This window comes from Andrographis paniculata, unplaced genomic scaffold (assembly GCF_009805555.1).
Source record: "Andrographis paniculata isolate CXL003 unplaced genomic scaffold, ASM980555v1 Contig34END, whole genome shotgun sequence".
NCBI lineage: Eukaryota > Viridiplantae > Streptophyta > Magnoliopsida > Lamiales > Acanthaceae > Andrographis > Andrographis paniculata.
Window position 1 is genome coordinate 2658581 of NW_026137567.1, and position 20572 is coordinate 2679152.

General features: G+C 32.5%; 2 protein-coding genes across 3 annotated transcripts; both read right to left on the minus strand.

The window, feature by feature from the left end:
• Positions 1–4088: 4088 nt before the first annotated feature.
• LOC127248541 (ribonucleoside-diphosphate reductase large subunit) lies at positions 4089–9039 on the minus strand. Of its 2 annotated transcripts, none has more exons than XM_051270924.1 (17): positions 8529–9039; positions 7985–8046; positions 7811–7898; positions 7423–7686; positions 7065–7305; positions 6908–6984; positions 6631–6801; positions 6440–6532; positions 6208–6357; positions 6042–6128; positions 5802–5966; positions 5606–5725; positions 5137–5339; positions 4896–5045; positions 4656–4803; positions 4460–4564; positions 4089–4377 (listed from the first exon to the last, which is right to left on the minus strand). In XM_051270924.1, exons 1-17 carry the CDS (start codon positions 8754–8756, stop codon positions 4285–4287), a joined length of 2445 nt encoding a protein of 814 aa, XP_051126881.1. In that variant the 5' UTR covers positions 8757–9039; the 3' UTR covers positions 4089–4284. The 2 variants fall into 2 exon arrangements, with proteins under 2 accessions (XP_051126881.1, XP_051126880.1); XM_051270923.1 differs by having other exon boundaries at positions 4089–4383; positions 8529–9035.
• Positions 9040–10141: 1102 nt separating this feature from the next.
• On the minus strand, positions 10142–15870 carry LOC127248542 (26S proteasome non-ATPase regulatory subunit 12 homolog A-like). The gene is made up of 11 exons (XM_051270925.1): positions 15711–15870; positions 15409–15606; positions 14672–14779; positions 14486–14590; positions 14320–14376; positions 14031–14227; positions 13087–13186; positions 12818–12930; positions 12570–12723; positions 12357–12434; positions 10142–10604 (listed from the first exon to the last, which is right to left on the minus strand). Exons 1-11 carry the CDS (start codon positions 15711–15713, stop codon positions 10383–10385), a joined length of 1335 nt encoding a protein of 444 aa, XP_051126882.1. The 5' UTR covers positions 15714–15870; the 3' UTR covers positions 10142–10382.
• Positions 15871–20572: the final 4702 nt, after the last annotated feature.

Below are 20572 nucleotides of genomic sequence, written 5' to 3' on the forward strand. Positions count from 1 at the left end.
ATCTCTGATGTCCTCTAACATCAAATCAATGCAATGCGCAGTGCATGAAGACCAAAAAATGTGTTTCCTTTTCCTCATCAGTTTTTTCCCAACAGCCTTTATACTATCTTCACTATCAATTACGATTTATACAATATTGTCAACCCCTACTGAATCCAAAACCTTATCCATTAGGGTGTAGACAAATTCTGCAGTCTTTACCTTATTCGTACAGTCGAACGAACTGTGATATATCATATCTCTGTCACAGTACACCATAAAATTTATGATTGAATGTTTTGTGCGAGTACTCCAACCATCACACATAATTATACATACATATGTTTTCCATTTATGCTTTAAAGAATCAACATATTGTACAACTTCTTGAATCTCCTCGTTCAAATATTCACTCCCAAATTTGCTTACCAGGAGGCCCTTTAACTCCAGGTCCAGCGGATGCAATCGTGTAAATCATTGTTTGATAGTAAGGACCAATATCGGTAGTGTGAAATGGTATAACATTAAAATGAAAAAAATTTCGAAATTGCTCTACCCACCTTTTTCGCATTATCTTTTAAAAACATACTTTTAAAAGACTTATTCTTCAATTGAAACATGTATGGATTAAGCTTTTTTTGATGCAAACCTTCTGTCTTTCTCGTATAGCTTTCGAAAAAATTTCTTTTAGCTCCTTTTGTATTCGAACTGTTTCCTCCTACAAAGATAAAAAAATATATGATTATATATAGTTGTTATTTCAAAAGAAATATACTAATATTTAAATATATTTTATAAAATTCAATAAATATACCTGCTTTAAAAGCTTGGTATATCTCTTGATACAGAAAGTCTACGTTGCTGCTCTATAAATTTCATATTTCTGTTTTCAGTTATTGCTCTTTTTAATTGTTTTCTTTCAAGAGCATCTACCCCATCTTCATTTATTTCAAAAACTTCATCTTCTTCCTCGTCAGAATCATCTTTCAAACGAATGGAATTGTGCAATGCTTCTAATTTTTTTTATTTGCTGCTCAATACTTTTTCCTTGGATCAAGTGTTTTTTAGTAACTTTCTTACTTTTTTTGGAGCTCTCGTACATGCTTCAATTTGACCTGTAACATGTGTTATATGTTGTTTCATCCTAGTAATCCCAGCGTGAACAATTTTTTCACAATAATTGCATTTTGCTTGTTTTCTATCATTGCGTAGCATGATCCTAACCAATATCTTTATGTAGTGTTATTTTACACAAACTCTGCAATTGAATAATAAAATTGTTAAAATATTTATAAGTAGTAATTTATTAGTTAATTGGACAAATTATACATATTATTTTACTAATAAATCAAATTTATACAAAAATTTACTAAATAACTAATTCGTAAAACTTAGACTTAGAATATATATTTATTAAAATTATATATATGTATAAACAAAGTTAATTTTAATAAAACTGCCTTTATATAGATTAAATAAAATTAAATACAATCTAAAATAATTAAACCTATCAATTAAATAAATCAATCAATTAAAATAATTCAACATTAATTTCAATCCAAAAATTAAGTAACAAAATTAATTTTAGACTGTATTTTAAAAAATCTAAATTAATTAAAGTAATAATATATATAATTATCACATGTCTTTATTCCTCAGCGAATCTCCAGTTCTTCCTCCCCAAATCTCTAATACCCGTCAAAGCTGAGTTTTTTTCTATACAATACCAACAATCTTTCTTCAATAGGTGAAATTTTTTCTCCAACCCTTCCACCACAAAGACGATTCCTAAAACTCACCTTCCCCAACACGATAGATACCCAAAACCTACCTTATTCACCAACAACAATTATTCTTCGTCCAGCCGCCAGGACAGAGAGTGGAAGCGAGCTACAAGAGAAAAAATAGGTAATGAAATGGATAAGAATGAGTTTTAGATAAGATTTGTGTGGATTAAAAATCCTATCTAAAAAATCGGATTTTTGTATTGATCCGGAACGGTCCTGACTGATCCAGCAAACCATGGTCCATACTGTATGGTATATCCTGAGCGTGTTACGCACAGGGGACGGCTGGTCTGGGCTTCAACATGGGCGTGGCCTAAGCGCCGGATGTGTCAGTTTTCGGACACGTTACATATGGTATCAGAGCAGACTTTGACGGTGGTGGCGAACGAAGCGAACAAGTGGGCCATTGCTTGGACGAAGGAGCATGTATGTGAGCACGTCAAGGAAAAGCATAGGAATTGGACATTCCAGAAGGGAGTGCTCCCAAAGTGGGGAGTATGCTCGACGTGGGTGGTAGGCGAGGTATAATCAAAACTTCTTTTCAAACCATTATATTTCATCAATAATTTGAAGTCATTATATATTTAATATTTTGAAAATACTTTGTGTCAGAGACTTCAATGACACTTCAAATTCACGTCAGCCTTAAAGGCATTTTTTTAAAAAAACATATATATGTATAAAATTATTGTATATGCTCTGAACATTATATATAAAAAAAAATGAAAATATTATTTTCTGAAGGAAAGTGAATAATATTGAAACATGGTTAAAAATAATAAAAAAAAAATTCAGGATACCTTTTGTTGCAAGTTATAACTTGAGTTGGATTTTTTTTTTTTTTTTTTTTTTTAACTGAGTTGATATTTAGTTGTAAATTAATTTTTGTAGCAACAGTGTATTGGTTAATAGTTAGTTAAAGTTAAATATATATATATTATTTGATGTTGCAATTTGAATAAAAAAATATTTTAAAAAAAATTGAATGTAATGATCCGTTAATGCAATACTTTTATGTCCCAATCTAAAACGGCATTTGAGATTTTGTAATAATAAATTAAGAAATAATACTCTCTGTTTAATTGATATTGTTCAAAATATATTTATATGGTTGTTTATATAATTTTTTATTTTTTATTTTCTGTTATGAAGTGATAAATTTATTCTTTATAGTAAAGTAAAATTTAAAAGTGATAAATAAATGAAAGGTAAAAAAAGTAAAAATTGTGTTTAAAAGAGAAATAAGACAATAGTTGTTGAACGTTACAAATAAGAAAATAAAATATTAGTTTATAGGGGTGGAAATAATATTTTATTGGTTAGTGGAAATGTGTAAGATAATTTTGACAATTTTGCTTTTAATACTTTTTACTTCATTTGTCTCATTGAAAGGTTTTCGTCCATCCCAAAACAAGGTTACCATTTCCTAATTTAGTAATTGTAGTACCTAACTAACATAATAAATACCCTTTCAACTTACATTATATTACACAAATGTCGTTACTTTTTTATATTACGCAATACTAATATTTCTGCCTTTTTCACTACAACCAATTATAATACTAATATTCAAAAATCTACTTACAAAAAGTAAACGATAACCTTGCAAACAGAGAGAGTATAAAATAATTGTATGTTAATATATGTAAAAATTAATAGGTACTTTGATACTAATGTAATTATGTTTACTATAATTATAAATAAATACTTTTGAATGTGACTTTAACGAAAATAATAAAAATAGTAATTTTAAAATTCTCAAAAATTTTCTTTTGTCCTATGAACTTTAAGATATACGAAGTTTCATATTCGATTTTCATAAGTTCAGAAAAAAAGCCGATCTTGAACATCATACATCTCAGCACGTGAAAAATCACAAATATCATATCCATTCAACTATATCCAACCCAAACAAAGACAAAATATATATATATATATATATATTAGGATTCAGTCTACCATAAAAAATGAAATTACAAGTTTGTGCTTATAATTGATTCCTGAACTCCTTCCTGTCTTGGGATTGATTGATTGGTTCATTGTGTATAAATATTGAATCAAAGTGCAATTAGTGTACCCAATTGAACCAAAGTGAAAATACATCAATTGCAATTTGATCCAATCAAATTATAATTGCTATTTAAGTTTAGAATCCTGTGTACGGCATAGAAACCACTTGCTGTCAATTAATGTTTACATATATCTCCTCTACCATCAAATCAAATCTCATTGCTCTATACAAACATGAACATGATCATCAATTATTTTATCAATAATAACATTTAGCAGTGGATTAGATTAAACTGAAGAACATGAGCCACATAAAACACACTAAAGAACAGACAGAGAGTGAAGATATATATATATGAAATAACATGAAGAAGTAATAAACACCATTATCAATCCATCTTTACTTACATGAATGCATGCATACTATACTATATCATATTATATATAACCCCTACCCACTAAATACCATTCATTTTAGAAACACTTGTCTGGTGTGTTGTGGGCTTCTTTAGCTTCCACAGGCGAGGCACTCATCACGGTTGGTTAAAGAGCAAACTATCTGTGCCATCTTTGACTTGTCATCATCTTCATCCTTCTTCTCCTGCAACTAAACACAAATTAAATTAATTCACTTTTGGATCTAACTGAACTGTAAGTAAGCTAAGCCAAGCTCCTTCACCTACATTCTTATTATTACTATTATTATTTATAATTGTCGTATCAACTGTGAACTTGATTGCATCTGCTGCAGCACGTGTTCTGAGATAATACATTCCAGTCTTCAATCCCTGCATTATTCCAAGATACATAATTATATTTAAATACCATACCGACCATTTCAGTTGGATAAGATGAGCAGGAAATGCAGAAGTAGCTTACCTTCGACCATCCCATGAAATGCAGCGACGTTAGCTTTGCAAAACTAGCTTGATCCATGTGGATATTCAGGCTCTGGCTCTGATCAATGTAACACCCTCGATCAGCAGCCATATCCACCAACACCCGTTGTTTGATCTCCCAAACCGTCCTGCAACAATCATATATACATGTCTACAATAAAAAATGAAATAACACATGGATAGAGGTTGGTTTATGCAACTTTGATGAATGCACACATACTTGTAGATTCCTTTGAGTTCTTCAGGAATCTCAGGGACCTTTTGGACTGATCCATTGTCATAAATTATCCTGTTCTTAACGGCAGGAGTCCAAAGGCGCATCTCCGTCAAATCGTGAAGCAGATGCTTGTTAACCACCACAAACTCGCCACTGAGAATTACATTAGCAACCAAAATCAGGCTACAGCATGTCAATAAAGAGACATGTTGATAAATAAATCGAGAATGTAGATAAACAAAACCTTAGAACTCGGCGGTTGTAGATATTGGATGTGTACGGTTCAAAGCACTCATTGTTTCCAAGAATCTGGCTTGTTGAAGCAGTTGGCATGGGTGCCACAAGAAGTGAATTTCTCACTCCTTTTTCAGCTATCTTGGCCCGAAGAGCATCCCAATCCCATCGATCAGAAGGCTTCACTTCCCACATATCTGGCTGAAGGATACCCTGAAAGATTCAAAGCCATTGTTGCAAAACAGAGCATCAGGTGCCATTTCCCCTTCTACATGTCCTCAAAAATTTGTTTACTTAACTCAGCAGTCAGGACACTTGTTTTCAATAAGACAAGAATTGTTTGTTGATTCTTTTACAGAGTTTTTTTTAGCATTTCAAAAATCATAAACAAAACAAATAATATAGTCTTCAATAAAAAAAATGTCAATCAAGCAAGCTACAAATGCAACAATAAAGTACGAAATTCCCACAAGGTTTACCTTGCTAACAGGAGAGCCAGCATACGTTTCATAGGGACCTTCTTTCTCTGCTAGTTCGCATGACGCCTTTAGTGCATGATAATATATGGTTTCAAATATATCCTTGTTCAATTGTTGGGCCTGCAATCAAACTCAAAAATCAAATGTGATTCAATCTAAGTGCAGAGAAAAAAGTACAATTGCCAGTAAGTTTTACCTCAGGAGAATCAAAAGCCATGCCAAGCAAGATAAAAGTGTCTGCAAGACCCTGCACTCCAATTCCAATTGGCCTGTGGCGCAAATTAGATGCTTTTGCAGTCTCAACTGGATAGTAATTAACATCGATGATCTTGTTAAGGTTTTTTGCAACAATTGTTGTGACCTGCAGAAACAGAAGAATGCTCAATAGTAGAGGAAAGTATTTCAATGTTAGTACATATTAGCATATAAATAATACCTCAGCCAATTTGTCGAAGTCAAAATATCGATTTTGGGAGCCAATGCTACCAACAAGTTTGGTGGGCTGTGATTCCATCTGGACACCCTGCAATTAAAAGTAAATCTAGAAATAAATAAACAGGACAATGTGCAAGCAATTAAGCCAAAAAGTGTTGAGATTTAACCTTTTCTCTAACATATCGTGGCAATGCAATGGAAGCTAAATTGCAGACAGCAGACTCGCTAGGACTTGTGTACTCAACTATCTCAGTACATAAGTTTGAAGATTTTATGGTCCCAAGATTTTGCTGGTTGCTTTTCCGGTTGCAACTGTCCTGCAAAAGTTAAGAATATATAACAAAAGTGTTAACATAGCACAAATAATGATTCATATGAAGCTTCCTCACATTAGCTAACCTTGTACATCATATAAGGCGTTCCAGTTTCAATTTGGGACTTCAAAATTTCAAACCACAGATTTTGTGCCTGTACAACTTTCTTAGCCCGACCCTGTATGCATTCATACATGAAAAGTAATTATTCAGAAACTACTATTCAAGATATTAAAAAACTTGCATCATAAAGCATAGTTAAATTTGGCTGCCTACCTCTTTTTCATACCGAGCATACAAAGCTTCAAATTCCTTTCCCCAGCAATCAGCAAGTCCGGGAGCCTCATTGGGACAGAACAATGACCATTGCCCATTAGATTGAACCCTTTGCATAAACAGATCAGGTATCCACAGACCATAAAACAAATCCCTTGCACGATGCTCCTCCTGAAAAGATGAAAAGAAATGGAATATATATCAAGATTATTAGGAAAGACACTGAAAGACTAAAATAGGAACAACAAATACACATTTTAAACAAATCTATCTATACCTTTCCATGATTTTTCTTCAGATCAAGAAAATCAAAGATATCGGCATGCCACGGCTCAAGATATACAGCAAAAGCGCCTATCATCATCACATAAAGCAAGTAAACATAAAATTCAATAGGAACAATGGATTCATGAATAGGAAAAACATTTAAGTACCTTTTCTCTTGCCACCTCCCTGATCAACATAACGCGCAGTGTCATTGAACACACGAAGCATTGGGACAATGCCATTTGATGTTCCATTTGTTCCACGTATATAACTTCCTGTAGCACGGATGTTATGCACCGAAACACCAATTCCTCCTGCTGATTTGCTGATAACAGCACACTCCTTCAACGTATCATATATACCCTCAATGCTATCATCTTTCATGCATATCAAGAAACAGCTGCTAAGCTGCACATTAAAAGAATCACATCCCCAATCAACAAACAAAATTATTATTTATCATAACTATAATTGCAAAGATATATGGAAATGCATGATAGTATTGAGTATTCACAATGTTCATACTTGTGGTCTCGGTGTCCCAGCATTAAAAAGTGTGGGAGACGCATGAGTAAACCAGCGCTGGGACAGTAGATGATATGTACTTATTGCTGATTCAATGTCATCTTTATGGATGCCAACAGCAACCCTCATAAGCATATGCTGAGGCCTTTCGACAACCTTCCCATTAAGTTTCAATAAATATGATCTTTCTAGAGTTTTGAACCCAAAATAGTCGTAGTCAAAGTCTCTGTCATATATGATTTCGCTATCAAGACGAGTTGAATTCTGTTAAAATGAAAAACAAAACAACATTAATGTGAAAACAATTCAATAGAAAATAAGCCAAAAACTTCACTAAATGGATGATAATTCATACAATTTTAAAATCACAAAAACACTAAATCAATACCTTCATTATAATTTCATAAATTTCATCTGAAATCAAGGGAGCCTTAAGTCCAGACCTTTCGCTGACATGGCCATACATGTCTTTTATCCTGCAACATCATATTATATAATGAACAACGATAATAATAACAAAACAAAGAAGAAAAAATATGCAATTAAAAGATGATTGACTTACGTTTCAGAGAAAGACTTCTTGGTGTTCTTATGAAGATTTGAAACAGCAATCCTGGCAGCCAACTGCATCATTTCATAGCATCATACCATTGTTAATTTGTTAAAAAGGTTAATTGGAAAATTACAAACCAATATTAAAATTTCATTCACAGGCACACCAAAGAAAATAACACTAGTCAGCGCCAAATTTCTAATCAAAGCAGATCTAAACGAAAGTGACATATAATTTCCAATAGAAGAAACCCAATATCAAAATCGAAGAGTGTATGACAGAAGACTAGAATGTAAAACTCTAATTTCCAGAAAGAAATCAAAGTATCTGATCACAAAAACAAAGTTAAAGGAGAGAGTTAAACAGAAAATCAAACCAACAGAAGCATAATCACGTAAAAACCCAATATCAAAATTGATAATTGAAAGTGAGTTACAAAAGACCATGAAACCAATATTAGACATGTAAAACTCTAATTTCCAGAAAGAAATAAAACAAATCAGGGTACCCGATCACAAAAACAGAGTCAGAGCAAACAGAAAATCAAACTCACAGAAGCATAATCGGGGTGGCTGGCCGTCATAGCAGCGGCGGTTTCAGCGGCCAATTCATCGAGTTGACTGGTGGTGACCCCTTTGTAGACGCCTGCACAAACTTTCTGGGACACCAAAACGGGATCGCAGTGGTCGCTACTAAGCCCGTAACTCAGCTTCTTCAATCTGGCAGTGATCTTGTCGAAGTGAACTGGTTCGTGCCTCCCATCCCTCTTCACCACATACATTTTGGCCTCTTTTACTCTTACCCTTACGTCTATCACGCCGCCGCTGTCTGCAGTAGCAAAAGCAAAATGCGATATTTATAGAGTTAGGGTTGGAGGGAACTTAACAAATTCGGGAGTTTTGAAGTTTTCCCGCCCAATTGGAGGAGGGTTTCGTGAGTGGCGCAAAAATGGGGATATGATATGAGAGAGCGGTGGTGGGGATATGAAGAACAACTGATCGTCTGTAATGGTGGATATTATAATTATTCTTATTTATTATTTATTAATTAATAGAGTCTGGCGGATTAACTTTCAGGCTTTCATTGCAAGCTTTTTCGTCAAGGATTTTGGACCACATTGAGCTGTGAATTCCTGTAATTTATTTGAGACGAGGCTTGTGAATTTTTGAATTTTGAAACTTTGGCTTCCTATGGAAGTCTGTGACTTTTTTTTAAACATATGTTTTATATTATTTTTTATTTTTTTAAGAAAAAAATATTAAAATATTATACTTCTTTATAGTATAATGTATCAAAATTCTATTTTAAATTTTTTTTTTTAAAACTCTTTCAAAAATCTAAACATGTTAGCTTGTGTTTGTTTGTGTGTTTCAAATTTAAATTCTACTCTTTTTGTTCATCATTTATACTTGATTTTTACATGAAAATTTAACAAATAGTAACAACTAGAGTATTATTTTGTGTAAAAATTTGATACAATAATACTGATAAATAAATTTAAATTTGAAGATTTTTTAATATAATATGCGGTATGATCAAATTTAAAATATGAATGTAATGAATATCTTTTAATTTATTTTATTTTTTTTGAGAAAATCAAAGATGTGTTGGATATTTTTATTTTTACAGTGTAGACTGTTTTTTCAAAAAAAAAACACACTCTAAATCAGATAAATATTTTGTTATTCTTAGTATTACCTTAAAAAAAAAAATTTTAATTCAAAATATCCGACATCATAATAAATCACAGGCAAAACCAACCTACCCTGTTAACAAACCTACTCTAGTCTTCTAAAATATTGACATCATAATAAATCACAGGCAAAACCAACCTACTTGTTACCAAACCTACTCTAGTCTTCTAATGTGTCGCCTGGCATTTATTATAAAAAAATAAGCTAAATTGCACAAAACGTAGTCGCGCCAAATTTCTCATACTTTTAAAGCTGCGATTCTTATTTAATAGTATTTGATGCAATTTTAGAAATACGCAATTTCATAAAACTACACGTGAATTTTGTGCAATTTAGCCTAAAAAATAAACAGTAGCATGAGAATATACAACACGACAAGCATTGTGCCCTGCCCTCTGCAAAATAATGTCAACATGATTTTTTTTGCAATAAAATGGTTTTCAAGAAACAAGGAAAGAAACAGCTTCAAACATCACTAGAACAGAACCACTATGATTTAATGCCAAAGGCCAAATGATGTGCAGCAAAGCAAAGGAATTATGGCGAAAATCTGTGCGTCCCAAATCAATAGAATGATGGAGGATATATAATTCATACCTTGCCTGCCAAATTAAGTCATACCGAAAATCATAACCAAGCGAAAAAAAAGTGTCATCACAGTCGGCACTTACAAAAAAAATTTAAGGATTTTGTTCTAGATGGCATCCGGCATTTCAAACTTTGAGCACAGCAGCTTTGTGAACCATTGTCTCCTTGTGAATTTGGTGGCAGCTCTTCTCTACAAGGTCGAGCAGTTTCTCCAAGTTCGATGCCCATGTATTTAGAATATCATTGCTGTCCTTGGCGACTTGGAAACATACAACCCCCATGGGTCTGTCAATCTTCGCCACCAGGGCTTTCGACACAACCATATCAGAGAGATGTTTCTCAGCCTCCTGTGAGAAGAAAGAAATGAAAATATAAGTTATGCCAGGTGAAACGGATATGATATGATCAACATATAATGAATATATGTTTCTCAGCAATGTTATTGGGAGTTTTACTCAAATGCTCAAGTCATGCAGATTTCCTCTGAGAAAAAGGGAGAAAGTTAAATCTTATTTTTATATATATAATGATCAAATTAGCATCCAAACATGTTGGCACATTATGTTAGATGGTGGCCATAGCAGTTAACATAGACAATATCATGTGTATCATTTATATTGCAGCTCAAACAGAAACCGCAAGATAGAAATATATTGCCAAAGGAACAACTATCAGAAACTCAAGAAAAAGAAACGATCAAAAAGGTTAGCAGCATTTCACGAGGATGTCGCCTATAAATAGTAAATCAAAGTATTCACTGATGTAGAAAGAATAACTGGCTGTCAGTTTCAAAATAAACTTTTTTTAGAAGAGGGAAGCACTTCCATTATAGTGGGAGTGCTCAATCAAGGCAAAGAGAAAAAGAAGAAATACAACTAACATTTGGTCAGGAAAATAAGAGTTGTAAATGCCTATGTGAGAAGTAGATAATAGAAGATTAAGTCGTACTAAAAGCAAAAGAAGACCTAGAAAGAAGCGGAATAAACTGTTATGAGAGGTATGTTGTATATAAAATCTAGATCAGAGCATCAGCCATGGAGTGCAATGGCAAAGGGAATCAGTATAGCCAACCCAAAGTAAGATAAATGATTAACAAAGATTTTAATAACAGAAATCGTAGTTCCCATGTAAACTTTTCATGCCTCCACCTTAGAGGTTACAGCAAATCTTATGTTGTCCTGCTATGCTATACATGCCTAATGACATAAGGAATCAAGAGAAACATTAAAACTTCACAGATAACCCAAAGAAACAGATTTATATTTTTTCTGCAACTCAATTACTTCAAAACAGAAAAATATTCAACAGAGCAACACGACAGGAATACAAAGAGGTTACTTTGAGCAACTTACCAATTAGAAAAGCTTTGATATGAGTACTAGGAGTGTTCCACTTTGGTAATTACCGATTCACCAATCAAAGTTTAATAGAATTTGGTTGTTCAGTTGATATGAAGTCACAAAAAAATCATTACAAAAGTATTTGCAATTTCATATTCACTTATCAATTACCAGCGCTTAAATATGAGTACTAGGAGTGTGCCACTTTGGTAATTACCAACTCACCAATCAAAGTTTAATAGAATTTGGTTGTTCTGTTAATATGAAGTCACAAAATCATTACAAAGGTATTTGCAATTTCATATTCTCGTAGGCCCTGTTTGAATAAGAGGATTTGGATTTGCAAGATGATTTCAGATGAATACAGTTAAAAATTCATTAAATTTGATCACCATTTAAAAAAAAAAAAAAAAAACAAAAGAACACATTAACACATATGGTACAAAATCAAAACATGTTGAAAATTCAGATTTAATGACCAAGACAATTTCATGAACTGAATTTCAATTTCAATTTTCACCGTTATTGAGAACCAAGGCATGTGGTCCTATTCAATATATATATATATATATATATAATTTCCTTGTCCAGTTGCAAATTGTTCCAACATTTCACCATCTAAAAATATTTAATCCAACTAACAAGCAATGGCGAACTTGAAACAATGAAAGAGATCAAAGTACAATATGGGAAATAGAAGGCACAGATCAATGCCCATACAACTTCAAATAAAATATTTCACAAAGCACACGGACCAACCTGGGTGGTAAGGCATAATAAATCAGCAAGTCTCTTCAAGGTTATCCGTGAGTAGTATTTTGAGACGACAAGAATGTTCTGCAAGACACTTTATCTTAGCGATACTTACAGCATAAACACATAAATGTCACTGTTGGTGGTTGAAATGTAGAATCATCTTAGGAAGCAATAATTCAAGGACAGTAAAAAGAATGTGAGCTCTATGAGCATTACATGTTCGATTACTCTGAGTTTCAGATCCTCGGTTGCTTTTTCACCCAAAGAACCACCAAACCTGGTCTTTTCACTCTCAAACTCCTCTTTGAATGTGTCCCACAAGGCTGTCCACTGAATAACTTCCATGGTAACTAATTGTTTCAGCAGAGATCTAAAGAAAGGGATAGCAATACCAATAAGATTAGGAAGAATATGCAACTAAATAAATTGAAAGCGAAACCATTATGATATCATATAGTGCTAACTTGAAATAAGGAATTTCTGAAAGGTTCCTATCCTCCAGAGTTGAGTTAAGAAGACTGGACTGCATTGGGTCATGGGGTGACAAGACCAGATACCAGCATATTTTTCTCAGAACCTGCAAATATTGGAAAAAGAACTCAACTTACATTCAGCCAGGAACATGCATTAAAAAAAAAATTTAGCTAAGTATATTAATTCCTATATATGATAAGTACTTAATAAATATTACAAGGTCGAAGCATTGTATTGCCAAAATAATAGATGCACATACCGGAATCCACAAAGCAGGGTCTTCTTTAACCGATGGAATTTCATATATGGACTTGTAGCATCGACATATTTCAAGGTAATCATTGCTATGAACATAATACCTGAACCAGGTGAAAGAAATTCAATCACTTCATGCACACAATTGGCTAATTCCTTAGCCAGAATGAAGAGTGGATGAAAGGATATAGAAAGCTGATTGATATCTCATTTCCCGTCACATTTTATCTTAGTTCAGTTATTTAAGATGAATTCACATGATATGCACAATTAGTTAGTCAGGTATAAACTTTTATCGTCTAAATCCCGCATTGCTCTCTTTACAACAACGTTCTAGTATCCAAAATCATATCTATAATAGAAAATGATTTGTACGGATTGTGACATTTAAGTCCTTAATTTCAGACAATGATGGTGCATAAATAAAAGAAATCTTGGAAGAATTAATAAAAAATTACCAGAAGAACTGTTTAATGGTCCATCAAGAATGTATTATCAGAAGTCGCTGAAAATGTACCATGCATGGCTCTGTTTACTTGTGGGATTTTATCCTTGATGTTACTATTCCAACTTTCTTTTCCCTCCAAAACATCAAATCAAACTCCCATTTTTTATTTATTTTATTACACTAAAATCTAATTTTATATTCAAAAAATCACATCAATACATATTCATATCACATCAAACAACTATTTCAATTCAAAATTTTACTATTCAAAATCAAAACCAAAAGCCATAATCTTACAAGTAGAGACACCATTTTTTTAGTAAAGGGTTCACCATAATATAATAGAAACTAAAATATAGAAGTCCAGACAAATTCTGGATTCAACTTCCTAGTTAGACATGAAGTTCACTGAGTGAGTGGACTTACACTTCAGTCTAATGCAGCAGTATTCCAGAAATAGGAGAATCATACAAGCACATAAATAAATGAATGGTTCGTACCGAATCATTAGTTGGTAGTAAATCTGTTTCAACTCCAACAATGACGGAATATCTGCAGGAGGCTCTTCAACAATACTCTCACCTTCTTTAGGCTTCTTCTTTTCTTTGGAAGTATCAGCTTCAAAAACCCTAGGACTTATCTTTCTCGATAGTATTTGTGCTCTGACATAGTCCTCACGATCCAAACACAAACGGACCTACAGAATTCAATGAACAAGTTAGTTAACCCATTGCAAGAGTCATTCTCACTTGGACAAATTATCAACTGTAGATGAATTAAAACAGATACCTGCTCGAGTATGAAAGCTATTTTTTCAGTTTTTGCCATGGCGCCAAATGTTTCAACCTGCACAACAAGTCTATCAGAAAACTATTGAAGTTCCAAGAACAATTGATGCAGTAGAGCTAAAATATCATATGGTAACAATCTAATAAAAAGACTTGATTCCACATACCGCAATCTCTTGCATCAACTCAGCAGCTTCAGCTATAAGCCCTTGCTCTTCTTTGATCTTTGCAAGTTTCTTTATTAATCGAGCTCTCTCTATCTCCACATATATCTGTCATCAAGTTGGCCAATTAACATCTAAACAAAGTTGTCAACAGCTAGACTATGGAGAAGTTTTCAGCACAGGAATCACCTTCCCAGCAGATACGTTGTTAAGGGTCTTAATTAGCTCTACTTTGGTATCCAGATCAGGAGTCTGGTCAATATACTGCATGGCTTGTTGGACCATAGCTTGAACAGCCTTCACAATATCAAGAAAAAGTACAATAATATCAGTTACTCCAAACATCAAGAAACTAAATAAAGAAAAGACACATCCATTACTAACTTGCACATAATAGAACACGTTTACAGAGAGATGGCAGGAATCATAAGAAATTAAATATAATTTTCGCTTTTTATATCTTTGATAGACACAATAAAACTCTAATATTAAGGGCGAGGAGAAACACAATCAGCAAGACAGAGCACAACTACTACACCGCAGCAGATGATAACAAATGACTGCAATCCATAAAGAAGGAAAGCTGACAAACTACCAACAATCACCAAGATTAGAACTTTGACGTAGGTCATAGTAAAATTTATTAAGAACACCTAACACATAATATTTTCCATCAACGCATAAAAGTATGCCTACAAACATCAACAATGCAATGTACGCCGGACTAGAGAATCAAATCTAGTTATGGCCTATCTACAAGAAAACGTTAATTGAAAAATATAGCACCTGCAGTTCATCGCATCACACCAGATCTCAGAACAGAAAACAAAAATAAATTCACACATCTCGCTAATTCAAAACTATAATTTCAACCAATATTAGGCGACACGGGCATACAGAAGTGGCGGCATAGGACTCGAAAAAACCTGTTTCAACTGTCCACGGCGCTTGGAAATGAGCACAATCTGGTCGTTGAGCGTTTTCCAAGCGCCGGCATCGAAGCAGAGCTGCAGAATATCGGTAACAGCTTTCCGCGTGCCCACGACATCTCCCGCTTGCCTCATCTGCTTCTCCACGTTAAGCAACGTCTCAATTTTCGCCTCCAAATGACCTCCTCCATTTTCCTACACGATTGAAAGTAACGAAATCGAAAAATCATGCCACAAGATCCACAATTGGACGCTCAAACAAAGTGAAAAGAAATCAATAACAAAACACATTCGCTAACCATTTGCAACGATCGGGTTGGAGTTGCGGAGAAATTGGCGTGCAATCGAAGAAAAGGAGTTCGAACCCTAAGGATTGAGAAAGGGGAAGGAATGAATAAATGACAGTGTAGAAAACCCTTTACCGTCAGACCGACTCGACTCTGCGTACGTAATAAAACCTCACCCACGACTTTTCAAAAATTATAAATAAATATATTTTTTGAGTGCCACTTTTATTTCTTTTGAATTTTTATTCTATTTTTTTATTATTATTAAAATTTTGTGTTTACAAAAATATTTTTTAAGAAAATATTATTATAATAAATATTATTTAAATTAAAGGGTTGTTTGTTTAATTTTTTTTTTCTTGAGGAATTTTAATATGTATATTTTATCCTTCAATATTTAATATAAAATTACTCCCTCCGTCTCACATACACAGACACAGTATTTTATGGGGTGTAATTAGTAGATAATTAAAAATAATTATCCTATAAGTTAAGATTGATAACTAATTAGTTTAATTAAAAATTTAAAAAATAAATTTAAAAATTTGAAATGAGATTAACGTGTATAATAATTTTTCAAAAAAGAAAAATGACATGGTACGTGAGACGGACAAAAACGGCAACTTGGACATAGTATGTGGGATGGAGGAAGTATTTTTTATATTATTATATAATTTTCTATAATTTATAATAAAAAAAAAATTCAAATCAAAACCCAAACAAACAAATCCTAAAATAATCCTAAAATTTTTTATTTCAATCCAAACTAAGAATACACACCATATTTATTATTCTAAAATTTGTTAGGATTAGTTCTTTTGTAAATTAAAATTAAAATTAAATTTATTTATCTTGTATGTATTTAAAGAAAAATATATCTTATTTTTTTATTTTCGTACATCTCAAAACAATAGTTTTATTTTTATATTTAATATTTTATATTTAATAACTACCGATAGACTCACTAGTGGCTAACCCAATTAGTGGAACAACGCCTAACACGAATGAATAGACAAAATACGTTTCAACTACAATGTGTTTAATCCTTGAATGACCATGTACCTAAGTGATCATGTTGTCCGACTACTATTGTCCACTATCGCCAAAGTGTTACGGTACTGTAATACCCGATCCATAATCGAGTTAGTCAATTAGATGTTTTGTTAACTAAATATCTTAAAGTTGTTAATTATCAATGTGTTAACTTCAAACGGATTTTATAACTCATGTCTAATTTTTATGAAATTTGCTTCATTGGATAGGTTTTAGTTACCATTCCAACACCACAAACAGTGAGTCAATCCGAGTCCAAACGAAAGAATTATAACCAAAATAGTATTCAAATGTCTGTTGTGTATTCAAATACGATTTCAAAAAACGTCAATGCGACTTTAACTCTATTTTTCAATATAAAATATTAATTTATCTCTTATATTTAACATTTATTTCATCCCCCCAAACATTCTTAGGGAAACCCTAGCCATCACCCAAGTCTCTCACTCAAGTTGTGATTTTGGAGTAAATTTTATACCTTCTTATTCTTTATTCTTAAAATTCGATTTCATAACATATGAACATTATTTTAAGTTATTTAGTTTATTTAAATCATGGACTTACTGTTTTAAAACCATATTTATATTTTTCGTAATTTTATCTTCATTTTGACATATTATATAAGTTATTTGAAACACAAATGAATTTTATATGATTTTCTAAAGTTATACATTCATTTTCTTGATAGAAAAATATTACAGAATGCTCGACGGATTTTCTGTAACTTTTAGATGCTATTTTCACACTTTTGATTCATATTAAATATATATATATATATATTTGTGTTACCTTTAATTAGAGACAAAGTTTATTCCATTTGAATATAAAATGAATTGTATATAAAATTTTAAAGTTACACACCTTGTTTTTTTTACGAATGATCTGTTCGGTATGTTTAACTTCTATTATATTCTTTTTGGAACTTTTTTTTGTGTTTTTGTTTATTTTTTAATATATATATATATATGTTTTATCTTTCATTAGAGACCAAGTTTGTCCCATTTGAATGTAAAATGGAATTTTTGTGATTTTTATAATACAACTGCTTTGTTTTTCCTAAGTGAACAAACTATTTGAGTTAAGATGATATTTTGGATGTAATTAAAATTAATAATTATAGTTTTTGTCTTTGAAATATAACTTAGGAATGTTACCTTTAATTTAGCATTAGTTTCATAATGTTTGAGCCAATGATGAATTTATGGTTAGTTTTATAAGATCTGCGGTAAATTTAAGTAGGTTGATTGATCGAATTTGATGATTAGGTGAAGTCCGACCGAACCAAGTCCCACGAGTCGGTAGTAGTAGAGTGGGGTAGCTTCCCCTAAGTAAGGTAAAGGGTTAAATTATGCATATTTGAAATGATTGACCATCTAACTACGTGTCTTAGTTAAATAGGTCCTTATAATATATCTCATTATGTGACATATTGTGAACTTGCTATTAAGAATTCATAATTTTTGTAAGCCTTGGATTTGGCTAGACTTAGCCTTTAATTGGCAAGTTGATTATTAATTTGTTTGTCGTGGATTTGGCTAGACTTAGTCGTTAATTAACAAGTCGATTATTAATTTATGTATATCATGGATTTGTATTGACTTCGTCGTCGATTGACAAGTCGTTTATTAATTTCTATATACTGTAGATTTAGCTAAACTTAGTCGTTGATTGGAAAGTCGGTTATTAATTTGTTTATGCCGCAGATTTGGCTAGACTTAGCCGTTGATTAGCAAGTCAATTTATTAATTTGTGTATGTCATGGATTTGGCTAAACTTAGCCGTTGATTGACAAGTTGATTCATTAATTTGTGTATGTCGTGAATTTGGCTAAACTTAGTTGTTGATTGGCAAGTCGATTCATAATTCGTTTGACATTTCAATGTTTTTTTTTTTTTTATTTAAGGATGGTTGACGGTGATCTAATTCTAAAATGAATGTTGATAGTACGGCCTTGCGAGTAGCCGGATGAGATTACGGTATATTCTTCGAACTATCTCTTCAATCGCCTGTGGATCGATAATCAGCCGCGGCGGTGAGGGTATTTCTGCGTATCCTCCAGGCCGTACAAGGGCTGATGCTGGTCTTCCCGGATCTGGGACCGATTTGTCCAAATTTAACAAAGTTGACCCTCTCGGAGCCAGCGGGTCTTTCTAGCCCTTTTCGGCGCTGATGATGCATCCAGGGGTGGCGGAGGCGGTGGATCTTTTGAAACTATTTAGATTCAAATTCGGATTCGAAACCTCTTTAAGAGCATCAACAATGGCAAATACAAAAAAATAAAAATAAAAATCTTCCAATAAAAACATCAAATCCGACACAAAAACCTTACATACGAAGGCCATTGCAATTGCTCTGAGAAAGGATGTCACCACTTGACTATAGTCAAATTAACACTTTCAGCTTTAAAAATTAACTTTTCTAGCATTTTATTTTTTTCAATTGTTTGTAGAAGAATTTCAACCGGCGTCTTATATGAAGTTTGGTGGCATGAAAAGGAGATTACTTTCTCCAACCAGCGCTACATCTGGTGGAGTTGTTACAACGCAATACACATTAATTAGAAATGTATTAAAAAATTTCATTAATAATAAAATAAACACAAATACTACATAATTAAAAACTAGATTGCTCTATTTAAAACATAAACTACAATACACAAAAATAAATTTCTTAAATAAATCAAAACAAAATTTCTAATTATCTTCTAACAATTCTTTCAACAATTTTTTCTTAAATACTTCTTCATTTAAAGTTAGTTGATCCTTCGCAAGTAAATTGTTGAACATTTTATATTTTTTTGATTAATTTTTTTTTTTATTGTTCCAATTGTTGTTTCATCTTTTATTCTTCAAGGTAGATGATTCTTTCTTGTTGTTCTTGTTTCTACTTGATTATTTCTTCTTTTAATCCATAAGACGTACTAAATATGACATAGTTTGTGTATGTGTAGCTTCCATACCGGAAAAATATTCATCTTATTTGTTAGAATTTTTTTTATTATTATTATTTTTTTTTTGTATACTCTTTCCCCCATTTTTTTATTCTCCTTCACACCAGGAGGACGAACAATATAAGGATTGTCATCACTACCACCACATGGTGTTGTTGGATTAGAATTTGATGAATATCCTCCAACTTTATTAATTTTTGACCTCTTTGAACTATTATTAGCATCTTGTGATGCTTCATCACAAACTTTGAAATTTCCTTACCATTTTGGTTCCTTTTTTAAATCATGTCATGCATGTTCAAATACAAATGACTTCCGATCATTGTCGTAATAAATATTGTGTGCGATATTTAATACATTATCTTGAGATTGTCCACTCATTTTTTGTCGGTTAGCTTGCTCATAGCAATCAACAAATTTTGTTACTGCTTTATTAATTTTATGCCAACAAGACTTACATTGAGATACGCCTCTTGAAATCCATTGATCTTGTTTATTTTTCGATATAATAGTCCACCACGCATTTTCAGAAAATAGAAGTTTTTTGATCAGTACCTACAATCGTATCTTTGCTTGTGTTGAGTCATCTACTGACGAAGAGAATATCTTCTTCGGGGTTCCACATTTTTCTTGTATCTCCCATAGAACTGATAACTTGCACATTATCATCATCTTGTTCATCAAGATTGTGAATAGGAACTTATGTGCTAAATCTTGAGATATTCAAACCATCATTTCTTTGGCTTGAACCACTTCCCCAAGTAACCGGAACATTTGGAGATTGGTTCATAAGATACGGTGTGCCACCAATTGGTCGGAAGTTTAAAAAAACAAGAAAAGTTTGGACCAAATGAAAAAGGTGGTCGAAGAT

Coding starts and splice junctions, on each gene's coding strand:
- LOC127248542 (XM_051270925.1), bottom strand. Junction 13,187..14,030: donor TACTACCAACTAATGATTCG/GTACGAACCATT, acceptor CACCTGGTTCAG/GTATTATGTTCATAGCAATG. Junction 12,724..12,817: donor TCAGAAATTCCTTATTTCAA/GTTAGCACTATA, acceptor CCCTTTCTTTAG/ATCTCTGCTGAAACAATTAG.
- LOC127248541 (XM_051270923.1), bottom strand. CDS start 8,756: ATGTATGTGGTGAAGAGGGATGGGAGGCACGAACCAGTTCACTTCGAC. Junction 7,306..7,422: donor CTGGGACACCGAGACCACAA/GTATGAACATTG, acceptor TTTAATGTGCAG/CTTAGCAGCTGTTTCTTGAT. Junction 6,129..6,207: donor CACGATATGTTAGAGAAAAG/GTTAAATCTCAA, acceptor TTTTAATTGCAG/GGTGTCCAGATGGAATCACA.